Source organism: Mustelus asterias, unplaced genomic scaffold (genome assembly GCF_964213995.1).
Source record: "Mustelus asterias unplaced genomic scaffold, sMusAst1.hap1.1 HAP1_SCAFFOLD_1763, whole genome shotgun sequence".
NCBI classification, from domain to species: domain Eukaryota; kingdom Metazoa; phylum Chordata; class Chondrichthyes; order Carcharhiniformes; family Triakidae; genus Mustelus; species Mustelus asterias.
Window position 1 is genome coordinate 42598 of NW_027591708.1, and position 27236 is coordinate 69833.

At 50.6% G+C, this 27236-nt stretch overlaps 1 protein-coding gene across 2 annotated transcripts in view; it reads left to right on the plus strand.

Moving 5' to 3' along the window:
• The window catches only part of LOC144488677 (C-type lectin domain family 17, member A-like), a 53550-nt gene extending 31645 nt beyond the window's left edge, over positions 1-21905 (plus strand). The window contains exons 7-8 of one of the 2 annotated variants that reach the window (XM_078206767.1): positions 7696-7802; positions 19957-20189. In XM_078206767.1, the coding sequence (XP_078062893.1) occupies positions 7696-7802; positions 19957-20149 (300 nt within the window). In that variant the 3' untranslated portion in view covers positions 20150-20189. Of the gene's footprint in view, positions 1-7695; positions 7803-19956; positions 20190-21701 lie in introns of those variants that run through there. The other variant, XR_013496638.1, reaches the window with a different exon arrangement.
• The last annotated feature ends 5331 nt before the right edge of the window (positions 21906-27236 follow it).

A 27236-nucleotide genomic window follows, 5' to 3' on the forward strand; every position in this document is an offset into this window, starting at 1 on the left:
TTATGTTCTAACCCCGTGCTGTACCTGTCCTGGGAGTGTTTGATGAGGGACAGTGTAGAGAGAGCTTTACTCTGTATCTAACCCCGTGCTGTACCTGCCCTGGGACTGTTTGATGGGGACAGTGTAGAGGGAGCTTTACTCTGTATCTAACCCCGTGCTGTACCTGTCCTGGGAGTGTTTGATGGGGACAGTGTAGAGGGAGCTTTACTCTGTATCTAACCCCGTGCTGTACCTGTCCTGGGAGTGTTTGATGGGGGACAGTGTAGAGGGAGCTTTACTCTGGATCTAACCCCGTGCTGTACCTGTCCTGGGAGTGTTTGATGGGGACAGTGTAGAGGGAGCTTTACTCTGTATCTAACCCCGTGCTGTACCTGTCCTGGGAGTGTTTGATGGGGGACAGTGTAGAGGGAGCTTTACTCTGTATCTAACCCCGTGCTGTACCTGTCCTGGGAATGTTTGGTGGGGACAGTGTAGAGGGAGCTTTACTCTGTATCTAACCCCGTGCTGTACCTGTCCTGGGAGTGTTTGATGGGGGACAGTGTAGAGGGAGCTTTACTCTGTATCTAACCCCGTGCTGTACCTGTCCTGGGAATGTTTGGTGGGGACAGTGTAGAGGGAGCTTCACTCTGTATCTAACCCCGTGCTGTACCTGTCCTGGGAGTGTTTGATGGGGGACAGTGTAGAGGGAGCTTTACTCTGTATCTAACCCCGTGCTGTACCTGTCCTGGGAGCGTTTGATGGGGACAGTGTAGAGGGAGCTTTACTCTGTATCTAACCCCGTGCTGTACCTGTCCTGGGAGCGTTTGATGGGGACAGTGTAGAGGGAGCTTTACTCTGTATCTAACCCCGTGCTGTACCTGTCCTGGGAGTGTTTGACGGGGACAGTGTAGAGGGAGCTTTACTCTGTATCTAACCCCGCGCTGTACCTGTCCTGGGAGTGTTTGATGGGGACAGTGTAGAGGGAGCTTTACTCTGTATCTAACCCCGTGCTGTACCTGTCCTGGGAGTGTTTGATGGGGGACAGTGTAGAGGGAGCTTTACTCTGTATCTAACCCCGTGCTGTACCTGTCCTGGGAGTGTTTGATGGGGACAGTGTAGAGGGAGCTTTACTCTGTATCTAACCCCGTGCTGTACCTGTCCTGGGAGTGTTTGATGGGGACAGTGTAGAGGGAGCTTTACTCTGTATCTAACCCCGTGCTGTACCTGTCCTGGGAGTGTTTGATAGGGGACAGTGTAGAGGGAGCTTTACTCTGTATCTAACCCCGCGCTGTACCTGTCCTGGGAGTGTTTGATGGGGACAGTGTAGAGGGAGCTTTACTCTGTATCTAACCCCGTGCTGTACCTGTCCTGGGAGTGTTTGATGGGGACAGTGTAGAGGGAGCTTTACTCTGTATCTAACCCCGTGCTGTACCTGTCCTGGGAGTGTTTGATGGGGACAGTGTAGAGGGAGCTTTACTCTGTATCTAACCCCGTGCTGTACCTGTCCTGGGAGTGTTTGATAGGGGACAGTGTAGAGGGAGCTTTACTCTGTATCTAACCCCGTGCTGTACCTGTCCTGGGAGTGTTTGATGGGGACAGTGTAGAGGGAGCTTTACTCTGTATCTAACCCCGTGCTGTACCTGTCCTGGGAGTGTTTGATGGGGACAGTGTAGAGGGAGCTTTACTCTGTATCTAACCCCGTGCTGTACCTGTCCTGGGAGTGTTTGATGGGGACAGTGTCGAGGGAGCTTTACTCTGTATCTAACCCCGTGCTGTACCTGTCCTGGGAGTGTTTGATGGGGACAGTGTAGAGGGAGCTTTACTCTGTATCTAACCCCGTGCTGTACCTGTCCTGGGAGTGTTTGATGGGGACAGTGTAGAGTACTTTGCTCTGTATTTAACCCCATGTGTATAGTTCTCACAATTCTCTGTCCCGTAAAGTTGTACAAGTTTCACAACATTCTGAACTTCTCTATTACAGATGAAGATGGACAGGAAACAGCTGGAGGAAGATGTTCAATAACTTCAACACATCTGGGCCTTGTCGCCCTCATTGTCTTAATCATCTCTTTAGCCATTGCTTTTGGACTGAGAGTCCAAGGTAGGTAAATGTGTCTCGCACTGTAACTGTTACAGAGAGGGGAGGGGAGGCTGAACTAAATTCTTTATATTCTCAGTCCTCCATCAGTAACCAGGGATTCTTTAATTATTTAATAATTTGTGCAGTGGTAAACAAACCCTGTGACATCACTGTGTCAAGTAACTTGCTGTGAACTCACTGCAAGGTTAAATTAGAAGTTTAATTTACTCATACATTCAAACCCGGGGAATAGTCACAAATATATAAACACACACAAGGCAAAATGAGGAGAGAGGAGATATGACAACTTGGAGTAATGTACAAATAATAATCACCACTGATATGTAGATCAGTTCACGTTAGTCCAGAAGCTTCGAGTCCACTGAGTGATCATTCACGGAGGAATTACAGTTCAGGTGGGTTCAAAAACCTGAAACAGAATTTACAAAACGTGTCTGATGTCCATGGGGATGTGGAGAGAAGAGATTTAGACACACAGAAAAGGAGGAGCATTGGACATTAGTCCAGTAAACTCTCTTGGGAATTTACTGAACATTGTGTGAAAATAAATCATGTGACTTACAGCAGCCATTTTTTGGCAGAGCTCAGATTTCAAACAGGAAAAAATGAAATGATAGATTGCAACACTTAGTAATTAATTTCACATCATACCGACATGATAAGAAAATTCTCATATATCACAAGATGAACGTTTCAAAATTCAGAACTATCCCACATTCTTGAACTGCAGGTGGATCATACATCTCTCAATGTCAAACTCTGATACATTCCATATCCTTTATATAACACTCTGATAAACCCCACACCCCTCACTGTAACACTCTGATAAACTCCACACACCTCACTGTAAAACTCTGATATACCCCACACCCCTCACTGTAACCCTCTGATATGTCCCACACCCCTCACTGTAACACTCTGATATATCCCACACCCCTCACTGTCACACTCTGATATACCCCACACCCCTCACTGTAACACTCTGATATATCCCACACCCCTCACTGTAACACTCTGATATATCCCACACCCCTCACTGTAACACTCTGATATATCCCACACCCCTCACTGTAACACTCTGATATATCCCACACCCCTCACTGTAACACTCTGATATATCCCACACCGCTCACTGTAACACTCTGATATATCCCACACCCCTCACTGTAACACTCTGATATATCACACACCCCTCACTGTAACACTCTGATATATCCCACACCCCTCACTGTAACACTCTGATATACCCCACACCCCTCACTGTAACACTCTGATATATCCCACACCCCTCACTGTAACACTCTGATATATCCCACACCCCTCACTGTAACACTCTGATATATCCCACACCCCTCACTGAAACACTCTGATATATCCCACACTCCTCACTGTAACACTCTGATATATCCCACATCCCTCACTGTAACACTCTGATATATCCCACACCCCTCACTATAACACTCTGATATATCCCACACCCCTCACTGTAACACTCTGATATATCCCACACCCCTCACTGTAACACTCTGATATACCCCACACCCGTCACTGTAACCCTCTGATATATCCCACACCCCTCACTGTAACACTCTGATATACCTCACACCCCTCACTGTAACACTCTGATATATCCCACACCCCTCACTGTAACACTCTGATATATCCCACACCCCTCACTGTCACACTCTGATATATCCCACACCCCTCACTGTAACACTCTGATATATCCCACACCCCTCACTGTAACACTCTGATATATCCCACACCCCTCACTGTAACACTCTGATATATCCCACACCCCTCACTGTAACACTCTGATATACCCCACACCCCTCACTGTAACACTCTGATTTTTATATAATATATATAGATGGACGGGGAAGCCAGGCACATGTAAGTTATTTTATTTTCTCCCCCTCCCTCAGAAAGCAGAGATGTTTTAGTTTGAGATAATTTGTGGTGTTGTTTCTACAAGCTGTCTGTTTTTGCTGTCAAAGACTTTAGTAACTTGCGGGAAACTCTTTTTATTGATAAATTCGATATTTAGTTTACTCATACATTCAAACCCGGGAGCGGATTCTCACTGGTTCATACCCACTCTGACACGTTCTATTTCTCAGAACATCAGATGAGGAAAGATCTATTGTTGGAGCTGGATGGAAAGTTCCAGAATGCGTCCGAGATTGCAAGATCGCTGTGTAGATTGCTCCGAAACCGCTCAGGTGAGTTTGTGCCAGGGGACGCACTGCCGCCCACTGCCCAGTGTTGTACCCTCTGTCTATTAACAGACGACCCTCAAACCTGACCCCCACGACCCACCAAATCCGTCTCAGTACGCCACAATGTCCACGCAGCAACAAGGCCTCTGTGACATGAGCGGTTATTCTGTCAGATTGCAACAGGTGATGGGCTGAATGGGCCTCCTCCTGTTCCTGTGTAACAGGCTCAAGAGAGAGGGGCTGAATGTCCTCCTTCTGTTCCTGTGAAACTGGCTGGAGAGAGAGGGGCTGAATGGCCTCCTCCTGTTCCTGTGTAACAGGCTGGAGAGTGAGGGGCTGAATGTCCTCCTTCTGTTCCTGTGAAATAGGCTCGAGAGAGGGGCTGAATGAACTCCTCCTGTTCCTGTGAAACTGGCTGGAGAGAGAGGGGCTGAATGGCCTCCTCCTGTTCCTGCGTTACAGGCTGGAGAGAGAGAGGGGCTGAATGGCCTCCTCCTGTTCCTGTGTAACAGGCTGGAGAGAGAGAGAGGGGCAGAATGGCCTTCTCCTGTTCCTGTGAAACAGGCTGGAGAGTGAGGGGCTGAATGGCCTCCTCCTGTTCCTGTGTAACAGGCTGGAGAGAGAGAGAGGGGCTGAATGGCCTTCTCCTGTTCCTGTGTAACAGGCTGGAGAGTGAGGGGCTGAATGGCCTCCTCCTGTTCCCGTGTGTCAGGCTGGAGAGTGAGGGGTTGAATGGCCTCCTCCTGTTCCTGTGTAAAAGGCTGGAGAGAGAGAGGGGCTGAATGGCCTCCTCCTGTTCCTGTGTAACAGGCTGGAGAGAGAGGGGCTGAATGGCCTCCTCCTGTTCCTGTGTAACAGGCTGGAGAGAAAGAGGGGCTGAATGGCCTCCTCCTGTTCCTGTGTAACAGGCTGGAGAGAGAGGGGCTGAATGGCCTCCTCCTGTTCCTGTGTAACAGGCTGGAGAGAGAGAGGGGCTGAATGGCCTCCTCCTGTTCCTGTGTAACAGGCTGGAGAGAGGGGCTGAATAGCCTCCTCCTGTTCCTGTGTAACAGGCTGGAGAGAGAGAGGGGCTGAATGGCCTCCTCCTGTTCCTGTGTAACAGGCTGGAGAGAGAGGGGCTGAATGGCCTCCTCCTGCTCCGAATTTTTAATGTATTTCACCGAATGAATTATTTATTATTTCTCAGATTCTCTCTGTCCGAGTGGCTGGAAACTTCACAATCACAGCTGCTACAGATTCTCCAGAGTGAAAGTTAACTGGAACACGGCAAAGAGAGAATGTGAATCCCTAAACTCACACCTCCTCATCATCAATACAGACCAGGAACTGGTGAGAATGACGGCAACAACTGTCAGAATGTGTTAGAGAGAAAATATCCCCCTGCACTGTCCCCCCATCAAACACTCCCAGGACAGGTACAGCACGGGGTTAGATACAGAGTAAACCTCCCTCTACACTGTCCCCCATCAAACACTCCCAGGACAGGTACAACACGGGGTTAGATACAGAGTAAAGCTTCCTCTACACTGTCCCCCATCAAACACTCCCAGGACAGGTACAGCACGGGGTTAGATACAGAGTAAAGCTCCCTCGACACTGTCCCCCATCAAATACTCCCAGGACAGGTACAGCACGGGGTTAGATACAGAGTAAAGCTCCCTCTACACTGTCCCCCATCAAACACTCCCAGGACAGGTACAGCACGGGGTTAGATACAGAGTAAAGCTCCCTCTACACTGTCCCCCATCAAACACTCCCAGGACAGGTACAGCACGGGGTTAGATACAGAGTAAAGCTCCCTCTACACTGTCCCCCATCAAACACTCCCAGGACAGGTACAGCACGGGGTTAGATACAGAGTAAAGCTCCCTCTGCACTGTCCCCATCAAACACTCCCAGGACAGGTACAGCGCGGGGTTAGATACAGAGTAAAGCTCCCTCGACACTGTCCCCATCAAACACTCCCAGGACAGGTACAGCACGGGGTTAGATACAGAGTAAAGCTCCCTCTACACTGTCCCCCATCAAACACTCCCAGGACAGGTACAGCACGGGGTTAGATACAGAGTAAAGCTCCCTCTTCACTGTCCCCCATCAAACACTCCCAGGACAGGTAAAGCACGGGGTTAGATACAGAGTAAAGTTCCCTCTACACTGTGCCCCATCAAACACTCCCAGGACAGGTACAGCACGGGGTTAGATACAGAGTAAAGCTCCCTCGACACAGTCCCCATCAAACACACCCAGGACAGGTACAGCACGGGGTTAGATACAGAGTAAAGCTCCCTCTACACTGTCCCCCATCAAACACTCCCAGGACAGGTACAGCACGGGGTGAGATACAGAGTAAAGCTCCCTCTACACTGTCCCCCATCAAACACTCCCAGGACAGGTACAGCACGGGGTTAGATACAGAGTAAAGCTCCCTCTACACTGTCCCCCATCAAACACTCCCAGGAGAGGTACAGCACGGGGTGAGATACAGAGTAAAGCTCCCTCTACACTATCCCCCATCAAACACTCCCAGGACAGGTACAGCACGGGGTTAGATACAGAGTAAAGCTCCCTCTACACTGTCCCCCATCAAACACCCCAGGAAAGGTACAGCACGGGGTTAGATACAGAGTAAAGCTCCCTCTACACTGTCCGCATCAAACACTCCCAGGACAGGTGCAGCACGGGGTTAGATACAGAATAAAGCTCCCTCTACACTGTCCCCATCAAACACTCCCAGGACAGGTACAGCACGGGGTTAGATACAGAGTAAAGCTCCCTCTACACTGTCCACATCAAACACTCCCAGGACAGATCGAGCATGGGGTTAGATACAGAGTAAAGCTCCCTCTACACTGTCCCCCATCAAACACTCTCAGGACAGGTACAGCACGGGGTTAGATACAGAGTAAAGCTCCCTCTACACTGTCCCACATCAAACACTCCCAGGACAGGTACAGCACGGGGTTAGATACAGAGTAAATCTCCCTCTACACTGTCCTCCATCAAACACTCTCAGGACAGGTACAGCACGGGGTTAGATACAGAGTAAAGCTCCCTCTACACTGTCCCCATCAAACACTCTCAGGACAGGTACAGCACGGGGTTAGATACAGAGTAAAGCTCCCTCTACACTGTCCCACATCAAACACTCCCAGGACAGGTACAGCACGGGGTGAGATACAGAGTAATGCTCCCTCTACACTGTCCCCCATCAAACACTCCCAGGACAGGTACAGCACGGGGTTAGATACAGAGTAAAGCTCCCTCTACACTGTCCCCATCAAACGCTCCCAGGACAGGTACAGCACGGGGTTAGATACAGAGTAAACACAGAGATAAGGAGCTGTGTGTGTGAGTTGAGACAGTGACAGTAACTCCACAAACTTGTTTCTTCTGCAGAATTTTGCAATCAAATCCATGCCGGACAAGAATAAACAATATTTTATTGGACTCACAGATCGAGGGAGTGAAGGAAACTGGAAATGGGTGGATGGGACCCCAGTGAGGTAAGTCCGAACATCGCACCCGGACAGAGCGGGACAGTGGGATTAGTTTGGGATCGATACAGGGCTATGGGGAGAGAGTGGGACAGTGGGATTAGTTTGGGATTGAAACAGGGCTATGGGGAGAGAGCGGGGCAGTGGGATTAGTTTGGGATTGATACAGGGCTATGGGGAGAGAGTGGGGCAGTGGGATTAGTTTGGGATTGATACAGGGCTATGGGGAGAGTGTGGGACAGTTATATTTGTTTGGGATTTGATGCAGGGGTATTGGGAGAGAATGGGGTACTGGGATTACTTTGGGATTGATACAGGGCGATGGGGATAGAACGGGGCAGTGGGATTAGTTTGGGGATTGATACAGGGCTACGGGGAGTGTGCGGGATAGTGGGATTAGTTTGGGGATTGATGCAGGGCTATGGAGAGAGAGTGGAACATTTGGATTAGTTTGGGATTAATACCAGGCTTTAGGGAGTGAGTGGGACAGTGGGATTAGTTTGGGATTGATACAGGGCTATGGGGAAAGTGTGGGACATTGAGGTTAGTTTGGGGATTGATACAGGGCTATGGGGAGAGAGTGGGACAGTGGGATTAGTTTGGGGATTGATACAGGGCTATGGGGAGAGAGTGGGACGGTGGGATTAGTTTGGGATTGATACAGGACTATGGGGAGAGAGTGGGACAGTGGGATTAGTTTGGGGATTGATACAGGACTATGGGGAGAGAGTGGGACAGTGGGATTAGTTTGGGATTGATACAGGGCTATGGGGAGAGAGTGGGGCAGTGGGATTAGTTTGGGGATTGATACAGGGCTATGGGGAGAGAGCGGGACAGTGGGATTAGTTTGGGGATTGATACAGGGCTATGGGGAGAGAGTGGGACAGTAGGATTAGTTTGGGGATTGATACAGGACTATGGGGAGAGAGTGGGACAGTGGGATTAGTTTGGGATTGATACAGGGCTATGGGGAGAGAGTGGGACAGTGGGATTAGTTTGGGATTGATACAGGGCTATGGGGAGAGAGTGGGGCAGTGGGATTAGTTTGGGATTGATACAGGGCAATGGGGAGAGAGTGGGACAGTGGGATTAGTTTGGGGATTGATACAGGGCTATGGGGAGAGAGTGGGACAGTGGGATTAGTTTGGGGATTGATACAGGACTATGGGGAGAGAGTGGGACAGTGGGATTAGTTTGGGATTGATACAGGGCTATGGGGAGAGAGTGGGACAGTGGGATTAGTTTGGGATTGATACAGGGCTATGGGGAGAGAGTGGGGCAGTGGGATTAGTTTGGGATTGATACAGGGCTATGGGGAGAGAGTGGGGCAGTGGGATTAGTTTGGGGATTGATACAGGGCTATGGGGAGAGAGTGGGACAGTGGGATTAGTTTGGGGATTGATACAGGGCTATGGGGAGAGAGTGGGGCAGTGGGATTAGTTTGGGGATTGATACAGGGCTATGGGGAGAGAGTGGGGCAGTGGGATTAGTTTGGGATTGATACAGGGCTATGGGGAGAGAGTGGGGCTGTGGGATTAGTTTGGGATTGATACAGGGCTATGGGGAGAGAGTGGGACAGTGGGATTAGTTTGGGGATTGATACAGGGCTATGGGGAGAGAGTGGGGCAGTGGGATTAGTTTGGGATTGATACAGGGCTATGGGGAGAGAGTGGGGCAGTGGGATTAGTTTGGGATTGATACAGGGCTATGGGGAGAGAGTGGGGCAGTGGGATTAGTTTGGGGTTGATACAGGGCTATGGGGAGAGAGTGGGGCAGTGGGATTAGTTTGGGATTGATACAGGGCTATGGGGAGAGAGTGGGGCAGTGGGATTAGTTTGGGGATTGATACAGGGCTATGGGGAGAGAGTGGGACAGTGGGATTAGTTTGGGGATTGATACAGGGCTATGGGGAGAGAGTGGGACAGTGGGATTAGTTTGGGGATTGATACAGGGCTATGGGGAGAGAGTGGGGCAGTGGGATTAGTTTGGGATTGATACAGGGCTATGGGGAGAGAGAGGGACAGTGGGATTAGTTTGGGGATTGATACAGGGCTATGGGGAGAGAGTGGGACAGTGGGATTAGTTTGGGGATTGATACAGGGCTATGGGGAGAGAGTGGGACAGTGGGATTAGTTTGGGGATTGATACAGGGCTATGGGGAGAGAGTGGGGCAGTGGGATTAGTTTGGGATTGATACAGGGCTATGGGGAGAGAGTGGGGCAGTGGGATTAGTTTGGGGATTGATACAGGGCTATGGGGAGAGAGTGGGACAGTGGGATTAGTTTGGGGATTGATACAGGGCTATGGGGAGAGAGTGGGGCAGTGGGATTAGTTTGGGGATTGATACAGGGCTATGGGGAGAGAGCGGGGCAGTGGGATTAGTTTGGGGATTGATACAGGACTATGGGGAGAGAGTGGGACAGTGGGATTAGTTTGGGATTGATACAGGGCTATGGGGAGAGAGTGGGACAGTGGGATTAGTTTGGGATTGATACAGGGCTATGGGGAGAGAGTGGGGCAGTGGGATTAGTTTGGGATTGATACAGGGCTATGGGGAGAGAGTGGGGCAGTGGGATTAGTTTGGGGATTGATACAGGGCTATGGGGAGAGAGTGGGACAGTGGGATTAGTTTGGGGATTGATACAGGGCTATGGGGAGAGAGTGGGGCAGTGGGATTAGTTTGGGGATTGATACAGGGCTATGGGGAGAGAGTGGGGCAGTGGGATTAGTTTGGGATTGATACAGGGCTATGGGGAGAGAGTGGGGCTGTGGGATTAGTTTGGGATTGATACAGGGCTATGGGGAGAGAGTGGGACAGTGGGATTAGTTTGGGGATTGATACAGGGCTATGGGGAGAGAGTGGGGCAGTGGGATTAGTTTGGGATTGATACAGGGCTATGGGGAGAGAGTGGGGCAGTGGGATTAGTTTGGGATTGATACAGGGCTATGGGGAGAGAGTGGGGCAGTGGGATTAGTTTGGGGTTGATACAGGGCTATGGGGAGAGAGTGGGGCAGTGGGATTAGTTTGGGATTGATACAGGGCTATGGGGAGAGAGTGGGGCAGTGGGATTAGTTTGGGGATTGATACAGGGCTATGGGGAGAGAGTGGGACAGTGGGATTAGTTTGGGGATTGATACAGGGCTATGGGGAGAGAGTGGGACAGTGGGATTAGTTTGGGGATTGATACAGGGCTATGGGGAGAGAGTGGGGCAGTGGGATTAGTTTGGGATTGATACAGGGCTATGGGGAGAGAGTGGGACAGTGGGATTAGTTTGGGGATTGATACAGGGCTATGGGGAGAGAGTGGGACAGTGGGATTAGTTTGGGGATTGATACAGGGCTATGGGGAGAGAGTGGGACAGTGGGATTAGTTTGGGGATTGATACAGGGCTATGGGGAGAGAGTGGGGCAGTGGGATTAGTTTGGGATTGATACAGGGCTATGGGGAGAGAGTGGGGCAGTGGGATTAGTTTGGGGATTGATACAGGGCTATGGGGAGAGAGTGGGACAGTGGGATTAGTTTGGGGATTGATACAGGGCTATGGGGAGAGAGTGGGGCAGTGGGATTAGTTTGGGGATTGATACAGGACTATGGGGAGAGAGTGGGACAGTGGGATTAGTTTGGGATTGATACAGGGCTATGGGGAGAGAGTGGGACAGTGGGATTAGTTTGGGATTGATACAGGGCTATGGGGAGAGAGTGGGGCAGTGGGATTAGTTTGGGATTGATACAGGGCTATGGGGAGAGAGTGGGGCAGTGGGATTAGTTTGGGGATTGATACAGGGCTATGGGGAGAGAGTGGGACAGTGGGATTAGTTTGGGGATTGATACAGGGCTATGGGGAGAGAGTGGGGCAGTGGGATTAGTTTGGGGATTGATACAGGGCTATGGGGAGAGAGTGGGGCAGTGGGATTAGTTTGGGATTGATACAGGGCTATGGGGAGAGAGTGGGGCTGTGGGATTAGTTTGGGATTGATACAGGGCTATGGGGAGAGAGTGGGACAGTGGGATTAGTTTGGGGATTGATACAGGGCTATGGGGAGAGAGTGGGGCAGTGGGATTAGTTTGGGATTGATACAGGGCTATGGGGAGAGAGTGGGGCAGTGGGATTAGTTTGGGATTGATACAGGGCTATGGGGAGAGAGTGGGGCAGTGGGATTAGTTTGGGGTTGATACAGGGCTATGGGGAGAGAGTGGGGCAGTGGGATTAGTTTGGGATTGATACAGGGCTATGGGGAGAGAGTGGGGCAGTGGGATTAGTTTGGGGATTGATACAGGGCTATGGGGAGAGAGTGGGACAGTGGGATTAGTTTGGGGATTGATACAGGGCTATGGGGAGAGAGTGGGACAGTGGGATTAGTTTGGGGATTGATACAGGGCTATGGGGAGAGAGTGGGGCAGTGGGATTAGTTTGGGATTGATACAGGGCTATGGGGAGAGAGTGGGACAGTGGGATTAGTTTGGGGATTGATACAGGGCTATGGGGAGAGAGTGGGACAGTGGGATTAGTTTGGGGATTGATACAGGGCTATGGGGAGAGAGTGGGACAGTGGGATTAGTTTGGGGATTGATACAGGGCTATGGGGAGAGAGTGGGGCAGTGGGATTAGTTTGGGATTGATACAGGGCTATGGGGAGAGAGTGGGGCAGTGGGATTAGTTTGGGGATTGATACAGGGCTATGGGGAGAGAGTGGGACAGTGGGATTAGTTTGGGGATTGATACAGGGCTATGGGGAGAGAGTGGGGCAGTGGGATTAGTTTGGGGATTGATACAGGACTATGGGGAGAGAGTGGGACAGTGGGATTAGTTTGGGATTGATACAGGGCTATGGGGAGAGAGTGGGACAGTGGGATTAGTTTGGGATTGATACAGGGCTATGGGGAGAGAGTGGGGCAGTGGGATTAGTTTGGGATTGATACAGGGCTATGGGGAGAGAGTGGGGCAGTGGGATTAGTTTGGGGATTGATACAGGGCTATGGGGAGAGAGTGGGACAGTGGGATTAGTTTGGGGATTGATACAGGGCTATGGGGAGAGAGTGGGGCAGTGGGATTAGTTTGGGGATTGATACAGGGCTATGGGGAGAGAGTGGGGCAGTGGGATTAGTTTGGGATTGATACAGGGCTATGGGGAGAGAGTGGGGCTGTGGGATTAGTTTGGGATTGATACAGGGCTATGGGGAGAGAGTGGGACAGTGGGATTAGTTTGGGGATTGATACAGGGCTATGGGGAGAGAGTGGGGCAGTGGGATTAGTTTGGGATTGATACAGGGCTATGGGGAGAGAGTGGGGCAGTGGGATTAGTTTGGGATTGATACAGGGCTATGGGGAGAGAGTGGGGCAGTGGGATTAGTTTGGGGTTGATACAGGGCTATGGGGAGAGAGTGGGGCAGTGGGATTAGTTTGGGATTGATACAGGGCTATGGGGAGAGAGTGGGGCAGTGGGATTAGTTTGGGGATTGATACAGGGCTATGGGGAGAGAGTGGGACAGTGGGATTAGTTTGGGGATTGATACAGGGCTATGGGGAGAGAGTGGGACAGTGGGATTAGTTTGGGGATTGATACAGGGCTATGGGGAGAGAGTGGGGCAGTGGGATTAGTTTGGGATTGATACAGGGCTATGGGGAGAGAGTGGGACAGTGGGATTAGTTTGGGGATTGATACAGGGCTATGGGGAGAGAGTGGGACAGTGGGATTAGTTTGGGGATTGATACAGGGCTATGGGGAGAGAGTGGGACAGTGGGATTAGTTTGGGGATTGATACAGGGCTATGGGGAGAGAGTGGGGCAGTGGGATTAGTTTGGGATTGATACAGGGCTATGGGGAGAGAGTGGGGCAGTGGGATTAGTTTGGGGATTGATACAGGGCTATGGGGAGAGAGTGGGACAGTGGGATTAGTTTGGGGATTGATACAGGGCTATGGGGAGAGAGTGGGGCAGTGGGATTAGTTTGGGGATTGATACAGGGCTATGAACAAACAAAGAACAAAGAACAATACAGCACAGGAACAGGCCCTTTGGCCCTCCAAGCCCGCGCCGCTCCCCGGTCCAGGATTGAATCCTGAATCCAGGATCCCCGCCCAATTTTCCAGCCTATCTACATCCTAATATCCTATCCACCGAGCTGTCCCTCACAGCTACGATGCTTTGTTCATCACAACCTATTAACTCACCCCCACCCCCCCATTCCAGACCATATGATCTCCAGGGAGAGGCGAAAACCCAGAGTGAAAACCCCAGGGCCAATATGGGGAAAAAAAAAATCTGGGAAATTCCTCTCCGACCCCCTGTGGCGATCGAAACGAGTCCAGGAGATCACAATGGCCCTGATCGGAAAATGCTTCCCAACCCTAGTCATTTCCACTTCCACGAACACCATATGAATTCTCTGCCCCCGAGACAGGTTCCCAACTATCCGCAGTCTCGCTCTGTACTGGCACCAGCAAGATGATCATAGAATGAAGCCTTGAAACGAGAAACAAGGAACAATTAGCCCGCGCCGCTCCCTGGTCCAAACTAGACCACTCTTTTGTATCCCTCCATTCCCACTCCGTTCATATAGCTGTCTAGATAAGTCTTAAACGTTCCCAGTGTGTCCGCCTCCACCACCTTGCCCGGCAACACATTCCAGGCCCCCACGACCCTCTGTGTGAAATATGTCCTTCTGATATCTGTGTTAAACCTCTCCCCCTTCACCTTGAACCTATGACCCCTCGTGAACGTCACCACCAACCCGGGGAAAAGCTTCCCACCGTTCACCCTATCTATGCCTTTCATAATTTTATACACCTCTATTAAGTCTCCCCTCATCCTCCGTCTTTCCAAGGAGAACAACCCCAGTTTCCCCAATCTCTCCTCATAACCAAGCCCCTCCATACCAGGCAACATCCTGGTAAACCTCCTCTGTACTCTCTCCAAAGCCTCCACGTCCTTCTGGTAGTGTGGCGACCAGAACTGGACGCAGTATTCCAAATGCGGCCGAACCAACTGCAACATCAGACCCCAACTTTTATACTCTATGCCCCGTCCTATAAAGGCAAGCATGCCATATGCCTTCTTCACCACCTTCTCCACCTGTGACGTCACCTTCAAAGATCTGTGGACTTGCACACCCAGGTCCCTCTGCGTCTCTACACCCTTTATGGTTCTTCCATTTATCGTGTAGCTCCTCCCTACATTATTCCCACCAAAATGCATCACTTCGCATTTATCAGGATTGAACTCCGTCTGCCATTTCCTTGCCCAAATTTCCAGCCTATCTATATCCTTCTGTAGCCTCTGACAATGTTCCTCACTATCTGCAAGTCCTGCCAGTTTTGTGTCGTCCGCAAACTTACTGATCACCCCAGTTACTCCTTCTTCCAGATCATTTATATAAATCACAAACAGCAGAGGTCCCAATACAGAGCCCTGCGGTACACCACTAGTCACAGGCCTCCAGCCGGAAAAAGACCCTTCCACTACCACCCTCTGTCTTCTATGACCAAGCCAGTTCTCCACCCATCTAGCCACCTCCCCCTTTATCCCATGGGATCCAACCTTTTTCACTAGCCTACCATGAGGGACTTTGTCAAATGCTTTACTAAAGTCCATATAGACAACATCCACGGCCCTTCCTTCGTCAACCATTTTGGTCACTTCTTCAAAAAACACCACCAGGTTCGTGAGGCATGACCTCCCTCTCACAAAACCATGTTGACTATCGTTAATGAGTTTATTCCTTTCTAAATGCGCATACATCCTATCTTTAAGAATCTTCTCCAACAACTTCCCCACCACGGACGTCAAGCTCACCGGCCTATAATTACCCGGGTTATCCTTCCTACCCTTCTTAAATAACGGGACCACATTGGCTATCCTCCAATCCTCTGGGACCTCACCTGCGTCCAGTGACGAGACAAAGATTTGCGTCAGAGGCCCAACGATTTCACCTCTCGTCTCCCTGAGCAGCCTTGGATAGATTCCATCAGGCCCTGGGGATTTGTCAGTCTTTATATTCTCTAACAAACCTAACACTTCCTCCTTTGTAATGGAGATTTTCTCCAACGGTTCAACACTCCCCTCCGAGACACTCCCAGTCAACACATCCCTCTCCTTAGTGAATACCGACGCAAAGTATTCATTTAGGATCTCCCCTACCTCTTTGGGCTCCAAGCATAAGTCCCCACTTTTGTCCCTGAGAGGCCCGATTTTTTCCCTAACAACCCTTTTGTTCCTAACGTATGAATAAAATGCCTTGGGATTCTCCTTAATCCTGTCTGCCAAGAACATTTCGTGACCCCTTTTTGCTCTTCTAATTCCCCGTTTGAGTATTTTCCTACTTTCATTATACTCCTCCAGAGCTCCCTCCGTTTTTAGCTGCTTGGACCTAACATACGCCTCTCTTTTCCTTTTGACCAGTCCCTCAATTTCCCTGGTTATCCACGGTTCTCTAATCCTACCCTTCCTATCCTTCTTTTTTACAGGCACGTGCTTGTCCTGTAGCCCTAACAACCGTTCCTTAAAAGACTGCCACATACCAGATGTGGATTTACCCTCAAACAGCCTCTCCCAATCAAGAGCTGCCAATTTCTGCCTGATCCCAATAAAGTTAGCCTTCCCCCAATCCAACACCTTACCCTTGGGACACCACTCATCCTTTTCCATCACTATCCTAAAGCTAACAGAATTGTGGTCACTATTTGCCACATGTTCCCCAACCAAAACTTTGAAGACCTGACCGGGCTCATTCCCCAGCACCAGGTCCAGTATAGCCCCCTCTCTAGTTGGGCTGTCTACATATTGTTCCAACGAACCCTCCTGTTCAACTGGAGTGAGAGTGGGGGAGAGAGTCTTAGCAGGAGTGCTGAGAGTAAGCTAAGAAGTGATTTAATTATTCATTTATTCATTTAAGGGTATTCCTAGTATATTTCGCGGGCTTTTTTCAGGGTTTTGAATTGAGGAAGTGAGGTCAGCTGAAGGGGATTCTGGGAGGCTGAGTCTTAGTATAAAAGGCAGTTACCTGGGGGGTTCGATCTCTTTGTTTAACTGGAGTGAGAGTGGGGGAGAGATTGGGACAGTGGGATTAGTTTGGGGATTGATACAGGGCTATGGGGAGAGAGCGGGGCAGTGGGATTAGTTTGGGGATTGATACAGGGCTATGGGGAGAGTGTGGGACAGTGGGATTAGTTTGGGGATTGATACAGGGCTATGGGGAGAGAGCGGGGCAGTGGGATTAGTTTGGGATTGATACAGGGCTATGGGGAGAGAGTGGGACAGTGGGATTAGTTTGGGATAGATACAGGGCTATGGGGAGAGAGCGGGACAGTGGATTAGTTTGGGATTGATACAGGGCTATGGGGAGAGAGCGGGGCAGTGGGATTAGTTTGGGATTGATACAGGGCTATGGGGAGAGAGCGGGGCAGTGGATTAGTTTGGGATTGATACAGGGCTATGGGGAGAGAGTGGGGCAGTGGGATTAGTTTGGGGATTGATACAGGGCTATGGGGAGAGAGTGGGACAGTGGGATTAGTTTGGGGATTGATACAGGGCTATGGGGAGAGAGCGGGGCAGTGGGATTAGTTTGGGGATTGATACAGGGCTATGGGGAGAGTGTGGGACAGTTGTATTAGTTTGGGATTTAATGCATGGCTATTGGGAGAGAACGAGGTAGTGGGATTAGTTTGGGGATTGATACAGAGCTATGGGGAGAGTGTGGGGCAGTGGGATTAGTTTGGGGATTGATACAGGGCTATGGGGAGAGAGTGGGGCAGTGTGATTATTTTGGGATTGACACAAGGCTATGGGGAGAGAGTGGGACAGTGGGATTAGTTTGGGGATTGATACAGGGCTATGGGGAGAGAGCGGGGCAGTGGAATTAGTTTGGGGATTGATACAGGGCTATAGGGAGGGAGTGGGACAGTGGGATTAGTTTGGGGATTGATACAGGGCTATGGGGAGAGAGCGGGGCAGTGGGATTAGTTTGGCGATTGATACAGGGCTATGGGGAGAGAGCGGGACAGTGGGATTAGTTTGGGATTGATACAGGGCTAAGGGGAGGGAGTGGGGCAATGGGATTAGTTTGGGGATTGATACAGGGCTATAGGGAGAGAGTGGGGCAGTGGGATTAGTTTGGGGATTGATACAGGGCTATGGGGAGAGAGTGGGGCAGTGGGATTAGTTTGGGATTTGATACAGGGCTATGGGGAGAGAGTGGGGCAGTGGGATTAGTTTGGGGATTGATACAGGGCTATAGGGAGAGAGTGGGGCAGTGGGATTAGTTTGGGCATTGATACAGGGCTATGGGGAGAGAGTAGGGCAGTGGGATTAGTTTGTGGATTGATACAGGGCTATGGGGAGAGAGCGGGACAGTGGGATTAGTTTGTGGATTGATACAGGGCTATGGGGAGAGAGCGGGGCAGTGGAATTAGTTTGGGGATTGATACAGGGCTATGGGGAGGGAGTGGGACAGTGGGATTAGTTTGGGGATTGATACAGGGCTATGGGGAGGGAGTGGGACAGTGGGATTAGTTTGGGGATTGACACAAGGCTATGGGGAGAGAGTGGGGCAGTGGGATTAGTTTGGGATTTGATACAGTGCTATGGGGAGAGAGTGGGGCAGTGGGATTAGTTTGGGATTTGATACAGTGCTATGCGGGGAGAGCGAGGCACTGGGATTATTTTGTGTATTGATACAGGGCTATGGGGAGAGAGTGGGGAAGTGGGATTTGTTTGAGGGTTGATACTGGGCTATGGCGATAGTGCGGGCAGTGGGATTAGTTTGAACAAAGGACAAAGAACAAAGAACAATACAGCACAGGAACAGGCCCTTTGGCCCTCCAAGCCTGCGCCGATCATGTGCCCAACTCGACCATTCGTTTGTATCCCTCTGTTCCCAGTCTGTCCATGTGGCTATCTAGATAAGTCTTAAACGATCCCAGCGTGTCCGCCTCAATCACCTTGCTTGGCAGCGCATTCCAGGCCTCCACCACCCTCTGTGTAAAATACGTCCCCCTGACATCTGTGTTGAACCTTGCCCCCCCTCACCTTGAACCCGTGACCCCTTGTGTTCGTCACCTCCGACCTGGGAAAAAGCTTCCCACTGTTCACCCTATCTATGCCCTTCATAATTTTATACACCTCTATTAGGTCGCCGCTCATCCTCCATCTTTCCAGGGAGAACAACCCCAGTTTACCCAATCTCTCCTCACAGCTAAGCCCCTTCATACCAGGCAACATCCTGGTAAACCTTCTCTGTACTCTCTCCAAAGCCTCCACGTCCTTCTGGTAGTGTGGCGACCAGAACTGGGCGCAGTTTTCCAAATGCGGCCGAACCAACGTTCTATACATCTGCAACATCAGACCCCAACTTTTATACTCTGTGCCCCGTCCTATAAAGGCAAGCATGCCATATGCCTCATACGGGGCTATGGGGAGCGAGTGGGACAGTGGGATTAGTTTGGGGATTGATACAGGGCTATGGGGAGAGAGCGGGACAGTGGGATTAGTTTGGGGATTGATACAGGGCTATGGGGAGAGAGTGGGACAGTGGGATTAGATTGGGATTGATACAGGGCTATGGGGATAGTGCGGGGCAGTGGGATTAGTTTGGGGATTGATACAGGGCTATGGGGAGCGGGTGGGACAGTGGGATTAGTTTGGGGATTGATACAGGGCTATGGGGAGAGAGTGGGACAGTGGGATTAGTTTGGGGATTGATACAGGGCTATGGGGAGCGAGTGGGGCAGTGGGATTAGTTTGGGGATTGATACAGGGCTATGGGGAGAGAGTGGGGCAGTGGGATTAGTTTGGGGATTGATACAGGGCTATGGGGAGAGAGTGGGGCAGTGGGATTAGTTTGGGGATTGATACAGGGCTATGGGGAGAGAGTGGGGCAGTGGGATTAGTTTGGGGATTGATACAGGGCTATGGGGAGAGAGCGGTGCAGTGGGATTATTTTGGGGATTGATACAGGGCTATGGGGAGAGAGCGGTGCAGTGGGATTAGTTTGGGGATTGATACAGGGCTATGGGGATAGTGCGGGGCAGTGGGATTAGTTCGGGGATGGATACGGGGCTCTGGGGAAAGAGTGGGAAAGTGGGATTAGTTTGGGATCGATGCGGGTTTGTTGGAATACTTTCCTATCTCTGAAAGGAATTTAATGGCTATTTTTCCACATTCCCAGTAAATCTCATTGGCTGAAGAACCAACCGGATAATTGGAATGGTGATGAACACTGTGGAACAGTTTCGAAAGTAGACGGTGAAGATGTATTTGGCTGGAATGATGTCCCTTGTTCCATGGAGTTCCCTTTTATCTGTGAGAAACTGGCTCCATCCAGCATCGGGGCAGCTGCCTTTGAGAAATATTGTCCCTGAAGAGAGACTGGGACACAGAACGAGAGACCCAGGATTGTGTAAATACCCACACCCCCCCCCCCACACTTACCCTCAACTCCCCACTGTCTATATATCCCCCAGTGTGACCTCTCTCCATATTCCTCTGTTCCCCAGTGTGTCCTCTCTCTTTTTCCCTCTGTTCCCCAGTGTGTCCTCTCTCTATCTCCCCCAGTCCATTTCCCCAGTGTGTCCTCTCTCTATATTCCTCTGTTCCCCAGTGTGTCCTCTCTCTATATCCCTCTGTTCCCCAGTGTGTCCTCTCTCTATATCCCTCTGTTCCCCAGTGTGTCCTCTCTCTATATCCCTCTGTTCCCCAGTGTGTCCTCTCTCTGTATCCCTCTGTTCCCCAGTGTGTCCTCTCTCTATATCCCTCTGTTCCCCAGTGTGTCCTCTCTCTATATCCCTCTGTTCCCCAGTGTGTCCTCTCTCTATATCCCTCTGTTCCCCAGTGTGTCCTCTCTCTATATCCCTCTGTTCCCCAGTGTGTCCTCTCTCTATATCCCTCTGTTCCCCAGTGTGTCCTCTCTCTATATCCCTCTCTTCCCCAGTGTGTCCTCTCTCTGTATCCCTCTGTTCCCCAGTGTGTCCTCTCTCTATATCCCTCTGTTCCCCAGTGTGTCCTCTCTCTTTTTCCCTCTATTCCCCAGTGTGTCGTCTCTCTATATCCCTCTGGTCCCCAGTGTGTCCTCTCTCTATATCCCTCTGTTCCCCAGCGTGCCCTCACTTTATATCCCTCTGTTCCCCAGTGTGTCCTCTCTCTATATCCCTCTGTTCCCCAGTGTGTCCTCTCTCTATATCCCTCTGTTCCCCAGTGTGTCCTCTCTCTGTATCCCTCTGTTCCCCAGTGTGTCCTCTCTCTATATCTCTGTTCCCCAGTGTGTCCTCTCTCTATATCCCTCTGTTCCCCAGTGTGTCCTATCTCTATATCCCTCTGTTCCCCAGTGTGTCCTCTCTCTATATCCCTCTGTTCCCCAGTGTGTCCTCTCTCTATATCTCTCTGTTCCCCAGTGTGTCCTCTCTCTATATCCCTCTGTTCCCCAGTGTGTCCTCTCTCTATATCCCTCTGTTCCCCAGTGTGTCCTCTCTCTATATCCCTCTCTTCCCCAGTGTGTCCTCTCTCTGTATCCCTCTGTTCCCCAGTGTGTCCTCTCTCTATATCCCTCTGTTCCCCAGTGTGTCCTCTCTCTATATCCCTCTGTTCCCCAGTGTGTCCTCTCTCTTTTTCCCTCTATTCCCCAGTGTGTCGTCTCTCTATATCCCTCCGGTCCCCAGTGTGTCCTCTCTCTATATCCCTCTGTTCCCCAGCGTGCCCTCACTTTATATCCCTCTGTTCCCCAGTGTGTCCTAACTCTCTGCCTGTTCCCCAGTGTGTCCTCTCTCTATATTCCTCTGTTCCCCAGTGTGTCCTCTCTCTATATCCCTCTGTTCCCCAGTGTGTCCTCTCTCTATATCCCTCTGTTCCCCAGTGTGTCCTCTCTCTATATCCCTCTGTTCCCAGTGTGTCCTCTCTCTATATCCCTCTGTTCCCCAGTGTGTCCTCTCTCTATATCCCTCTGTTCCCCAGTGTGTCCTCTCTCTATATCCCCCTGTTCCCCAGTGTGTCCTCTCTCTATATCCCTCTGTTCCCCAGTGTGTCCACTCTCTATATCCCTCTGTTCCCCAGTGTGTCCTCTCTCTATATCCCTCTGTTCCCCAGTGTGTCCTCTCTCTATATCCCTCTGTTCCCAGTGTGTCCTCTCTCTATATCCCTCTGTTCCCCAGTGTGTCCTCTCTCTATATCCCTCTGTTCCCCAGTGTGTCCTCTCTCTATATCCCCCTGTTCCCCAGTGTGTCCTCTCTCTATATCCCTCTGTTCCCCAGTGTGTCCTCTCTCTATATCCCTCTGTTCCCCAGTGTGTCCTCTCTCTATATCCCTCTGTTCCCAGTGTGTCCTCTCTCTATATCCCTCTGTTCCCCAGTGTGTCCTCTCTCTATATCCCTCTGTTCCCCAGTGTGTCCTCTCTCTCTATATCCCTCTGTTCCCCAGTGTGTCCTCTCTCTATATCCCTCTGTTCCCCAGTGTGTCCTCTCTCTATATCCCTCTGTTCCCAGTGTGTCCTCTCTCTATATCCCTCTGTTCCCCAGTGTGTCCTCTCTCTATATCCCTCTGTTCCCAGTGTGTCCTCTCTCTATATCCCTCTGTTCCCCAGTGTGTCCTCTCTCTATATCCCTCTGTTCCCCAGTGTGTCCTCTCTCTATATCCCTCTGTTCCCCGGTGTGCCCTCTCTCTGTATCCCTCTGTTCCCCAGTGTGTCCTCTCTTTATATCCGTCTGTTCCCCAGTGTATCCTCTCTCTATATCCCTCTGTTCCCCAGTGTGTCCTCTCTCTATATCCCTCTGTTCCCCAGTGTGTCCTCTCTCTATCCCCCTGTTCCCCAGTGTGTCCTCTCTCTATATCCTTCTGTTCCCCAGTGTGTTCTCTCTCTATATCCCTCTGTTCCCCAGTGTGTTCTCTCTCTATATCCCTCTGTTCCCGAGTGTGTCCTCTCTCTATATCCCTCTGTTCCCGAGTGTGTCCTCTCTCTATATCCCTCTGTTCCCCAGTGTGTCCTCTCTCTATATCCCTCTGTTCCCCAGTGTGTCCTCTCTCTATATCCCTCTGTTCCCCATTGTGTCCTCTCTCTATATCCCTCTGTTCCCCACTGTGTCCTCTCTCTGTATCCCTCTGTTCCCCAGTGTGTCCTCTCTTTATATCCCTCTGTTCCCCAGTGTGTCCTCTCTCTGTATCCCTCTGTTCCCCAGTGTGTCCTCTCTTTATATCCGTCTGTTCCCCAGTGTGTCCTCTCTCTATATCCCTCTGTTCCCCAGTGTGTCCTCTCTCTATATCCCTCTGTTCCCCAGTGTGTCTTCTCTCTATATCCCTCTGTTCCCCAGTGTGTCCTCTCTCTATATCCCTCTGTTCCCAGTGTGTCCTCTCTCTATATCCCTCTGTTCCCCAGTGTGTCCTCTCTCTATATCCCTCTGTTCCCAGTGTGTCCTCTCTCTATATCCCTCTGTTCCCCAGTGTGTCCTCTCTCTATATCCCTCTGTTCCCCAGTGTGTCCTCTCTCCATATTCCTCTGTTCCCCAGTGTGTCCTCTCTCTTTTTCCCTCTGTTCCCCAGTGTGTCCTCTCTCTATCTCCCCCAGTCCATTTCCCCAGTGTGTCCTCTCTCTATATTCCTCTGTTCCCCAGTGTGTCCTCTCTCTATATCCCTCTGTTCCCCAGTGTGTCCTCTCTCTATATCCCTCTGTTCCCCAGTGTGTCCTCTCTCTATATCCCTCTGTTCCCCAGTGTGTCCTCTCTCTGTATCCCTCTGTTCCCCAGTGTGTCCTCTCTCTATATCCCTCTGTTCCCCAGTGTGTCCTCTCTCTATATCCCTCTGTTCCCCAGTGTGTCCTCTCTCTATATCCCTCTGTTCCCCAGTGTGTCCTCTCTCTATATCCCTCTGTTCCCCAGTGTGTCCTCTCTCTATATCCCTCTGTTCCCCAGTGTGTCCTCTCTCTATATCCCTCTCTTCCCCAGTGTGTCCTCTCTCTGTATCCCTCTGTTCCCCAGTGTGTCCTCTCTCTATATCCCTCTGTTCCCCAGTGTGTCCTCTCTCTATTTCCCTCTATTCCCCAGTGTGTCGTCTCTCTATATCCCTCTGGTCCCCAGTGTGTCCTCTCTCTATATCCCTCTGTTCCCCAGCGTGCCCTCACTTTATATCCCTCTGTTCCCCAGTGTGTCCTCTCTCTATATCCCTCTGTTCCCCAGTGTGTCCTCTCTCTATATCCCTCTGTTCCCCAGTGTGTCCTCTCTCTGTATCCCTCTGTTCCCCAGTGTGTCCTCTCTCTATATCTCTGTTCCCCAGTGTGTCCTCTCTCTATATCCCTCTGTTCCCCAGTGTGTCCTATCTCTATATCCCTCTGTTCCCCAGTGTGTCCTCTCTCTATATCCCTCTGTTCCCCAGTGTGTCCTCTCTCTATATCTCTCTGTTCCCCAGTGTGTCCTCTCTCTATATCCCTCTGTTCCCCAGTGTGTCCTCTCTCTATATCCCTCTGTTCCCCAGTGTGTCCTCTCTCTATATCCCTCTCTTCCCCAGTGTGTCCTCTCTCTGTATCCCTCTGTTCCCCAGTGTGTCCTCTCTCTATATCCCTCTGTTCCCCAGTGTGTCCTCTCTCTATATCCCTCTGTTCCCCAGTGTGTCTTCTCTCTATATACCTCTGTTCCCCAGTGTGTCCTCTCTCTATATCCCTCTGTTCCCAGTGTGCCCTCTCTCTTTCTCCCTTTGTTCCCCAGTGTGTCCTCTCTATATATCCCTCTGTTCCCCAGTGTGTCTTCTCTCTATATACCTCTGTTCCCCAGTGTGTCCTCTCTCTATATCCCTCTGTTACCCAGTGTGTCCTCTCCCGTGATCCCTCTGTTCCCCAGTGTGTCCTCTCTCTATATCCCTCTGTTCCCCAGTGTGTCCTCTCTCTATATCCCTCTGTTCCCCAGTGTGTTCTATCCCATCTCTGCCACCACCTTCCCATCTCTCTCCCACTCCCTTTTCCCCTTCCCCCCCAGCCTCAATCTCCCATTACCCCACTCTGCTTCCCTGCAATAGAGCCCATTTGTCTTTGAATGTATGTATATAAGCAAACCTGAATAAACCTGTGTAGTTGGGTATGTGCCCTCCGTGTGTGTGTGCGTGTGCACTGCCCAGAGGTTCTGTCCCACAACGATATCACAGGTTGTAGATTTTTCTGCCTTTTGGAAACTTCCGGTAAATCAGCAGCAGAACTGTGTGTTTTTTATTGCTGAGAATAATGCTTTAAAACCTACTTGATTAGAATTTGTCTGCACTTGTGGTTGGACTGACCTTCCAAGATGGCTGCATTGAGGGTCATTACTGAGCTGTTGAACTGTCTCTCTTGTGGGTTATATTGAGGGTTAAGTGTTTGTTTTGTGAACCGGATGAGTTTGCACAGTCGCCCGGACAACGACTGGCTTTGCGACCGCAGATATTTCCTTGAATTTAAATTTCACCACCCACCACGGTGGGATTCGAACCCTTTCTCCCCGAGCATTATGCTGGGCCTCTGGATTACTAGCCCAGCGGCAATGCCACTGCGCCACCATCCTGTGGGCTTGTGTATTTTCAGTTCCTTTCTGTTTATTGTGCCGGGCTGTTATTGATAAACTGCGCTCCAACCTTTGACTCAGCTGAGAGGCTCATCGAAGCAAGAAAACCCCGAGGTTGCTATGGAGACAAATTGCTGAGGTTTGGAGCGATGCTTTAAAAGGGGGAATCGCTGTGTTCTGTTGTCTTTTTGTTTTATCATTTTATTCTTAAGAAAAACTAACCAGGAGATGGTAGATATCGGGGTCCGTTGCGGTTAACCCAGTTACTCAGTTTGGAGATGCGTTCCGGGGGATTGCATCAGACCCAGGAGCTTCTGTTTAACAGGACGAGAATCCCAGCAACAGAGTAGATGCCACGCGAGTGTCAACGTGTGTCTGGCGGGTCACAGAGTGTGAGCATCAGTGTCGCCAACACTTGGACCACGATTTTGGGCATTTATCATATCTTATTCACTCCGTGTATCTCTTCGGTCGTTACTGCGTGTGTGTGCTTTGTTTTCTGTTTAAGTTTATATATTAAAGATTCTCCTTTATCTTGGAGTCCTGTTGCTTATTTCCAGCCTCTCGTCACTGCCACACATTCTACACTTTCAATGATTCAGATGTCTCAAAGCTTGTTGTGGACAAGTATCCAGATTCTCCTGTACTCCCCCAGTCCCGGGGACAGGACAGCCGGTCCGGGAGAGTTTAGCCGTGAATGATGGTCTCTCGCTCCAGGCGTGGAGTGACTCGCGTCCCTTATTTCGCTGACGACAATTGTCGGATTTGACCTGGAAAATGTGGCGGTTCTTCACTTTGGAAGCAAAAACAAGGCGGCAGATTCGTACCTGAGTGGCTGTAAATTGGGAGAGGGGAGTGAGCAGAGGGACCTGGGTGCACCAGTCGCTGAAGGTAAGCATGCAGGTGCAGCAGGCGGTAAAGAAGGCAAATGGTATGTTGGCCTTCATTGCGAGAGGTTTCGACTACAGGAGCGGGGATGTGTTGTTGCAATTATACAGGGCCTTGGTGAGGCCACACCGAGAGTATTGTGTGCAGTTTAGGTCTCCTTTTCTGAGGAAGGATGTTCTTGCTCTCGAGGGAGCGCAGCGAAGGTTTACCAGGCTGATTCCGGGGATGGCGGGACTGATGTTTGAGGAGAGATTGACGAGGTTAGGATTGTTTTCACTGGAGTTCAGAGTGCGGGGGAATCTCACAGAGACTTATAAGAGTACAGGAATGAGATAGAGAACCTGGTGAACCGATGGGCAACTATGATCTCTCCCTCAGTGTCAACAGAGAACAAAGAACAATACAGCACAGGAACAGGCCCTTCGGCCCTCCAAGCCCGCGCCGCTCCCTGGTCCAAACTAGACCATTCTTTTGCATCCCTCCATTCCCACTCCGTTCATGTGGCTGTCTAGATAAGTCTTAAACGTTCCCAGTGTGTCCGCCTCCACCACCTTGCCCGGCAGCGCATTCCAGGCCCCCACCACCCTCTGTGTAAAATACATCCTTCTGATATCCGTGTTAAACCTCCCCCCCTTCACCTTGAACCTATGACCCCTCGTGAACGTCACCACCGACCTGGGGAAAAGCTTCCCACCGTTCACCCTATCTATGCCTTTCATAATTTTATACACCTCTATTAGGTCACCCCTCATCCTCCGTCTTTCCAGGGAGAACAACCCCAGTTTACCCAATCTCTCCTCATAACTAAGCCCTTCCATACCAGGCAACATCCTGGTAAACCTCCTCTGTACTCTCTCTAACGCCTCCACGTCCTTCTGGTAGTGTGGCGACCAGAACTGGACGCAGTACTCCAAATGCGGCCGAACCAACGTTCTATACAGCTGCAACATCAGACCCCAACTTTTATACTCTATGCCCCGTCCTATAAAGGCAAGCATGCCATATGCCTTATTCACTACCTTCTCCACCTGTGACGTCACCTTCAAGGATCGGT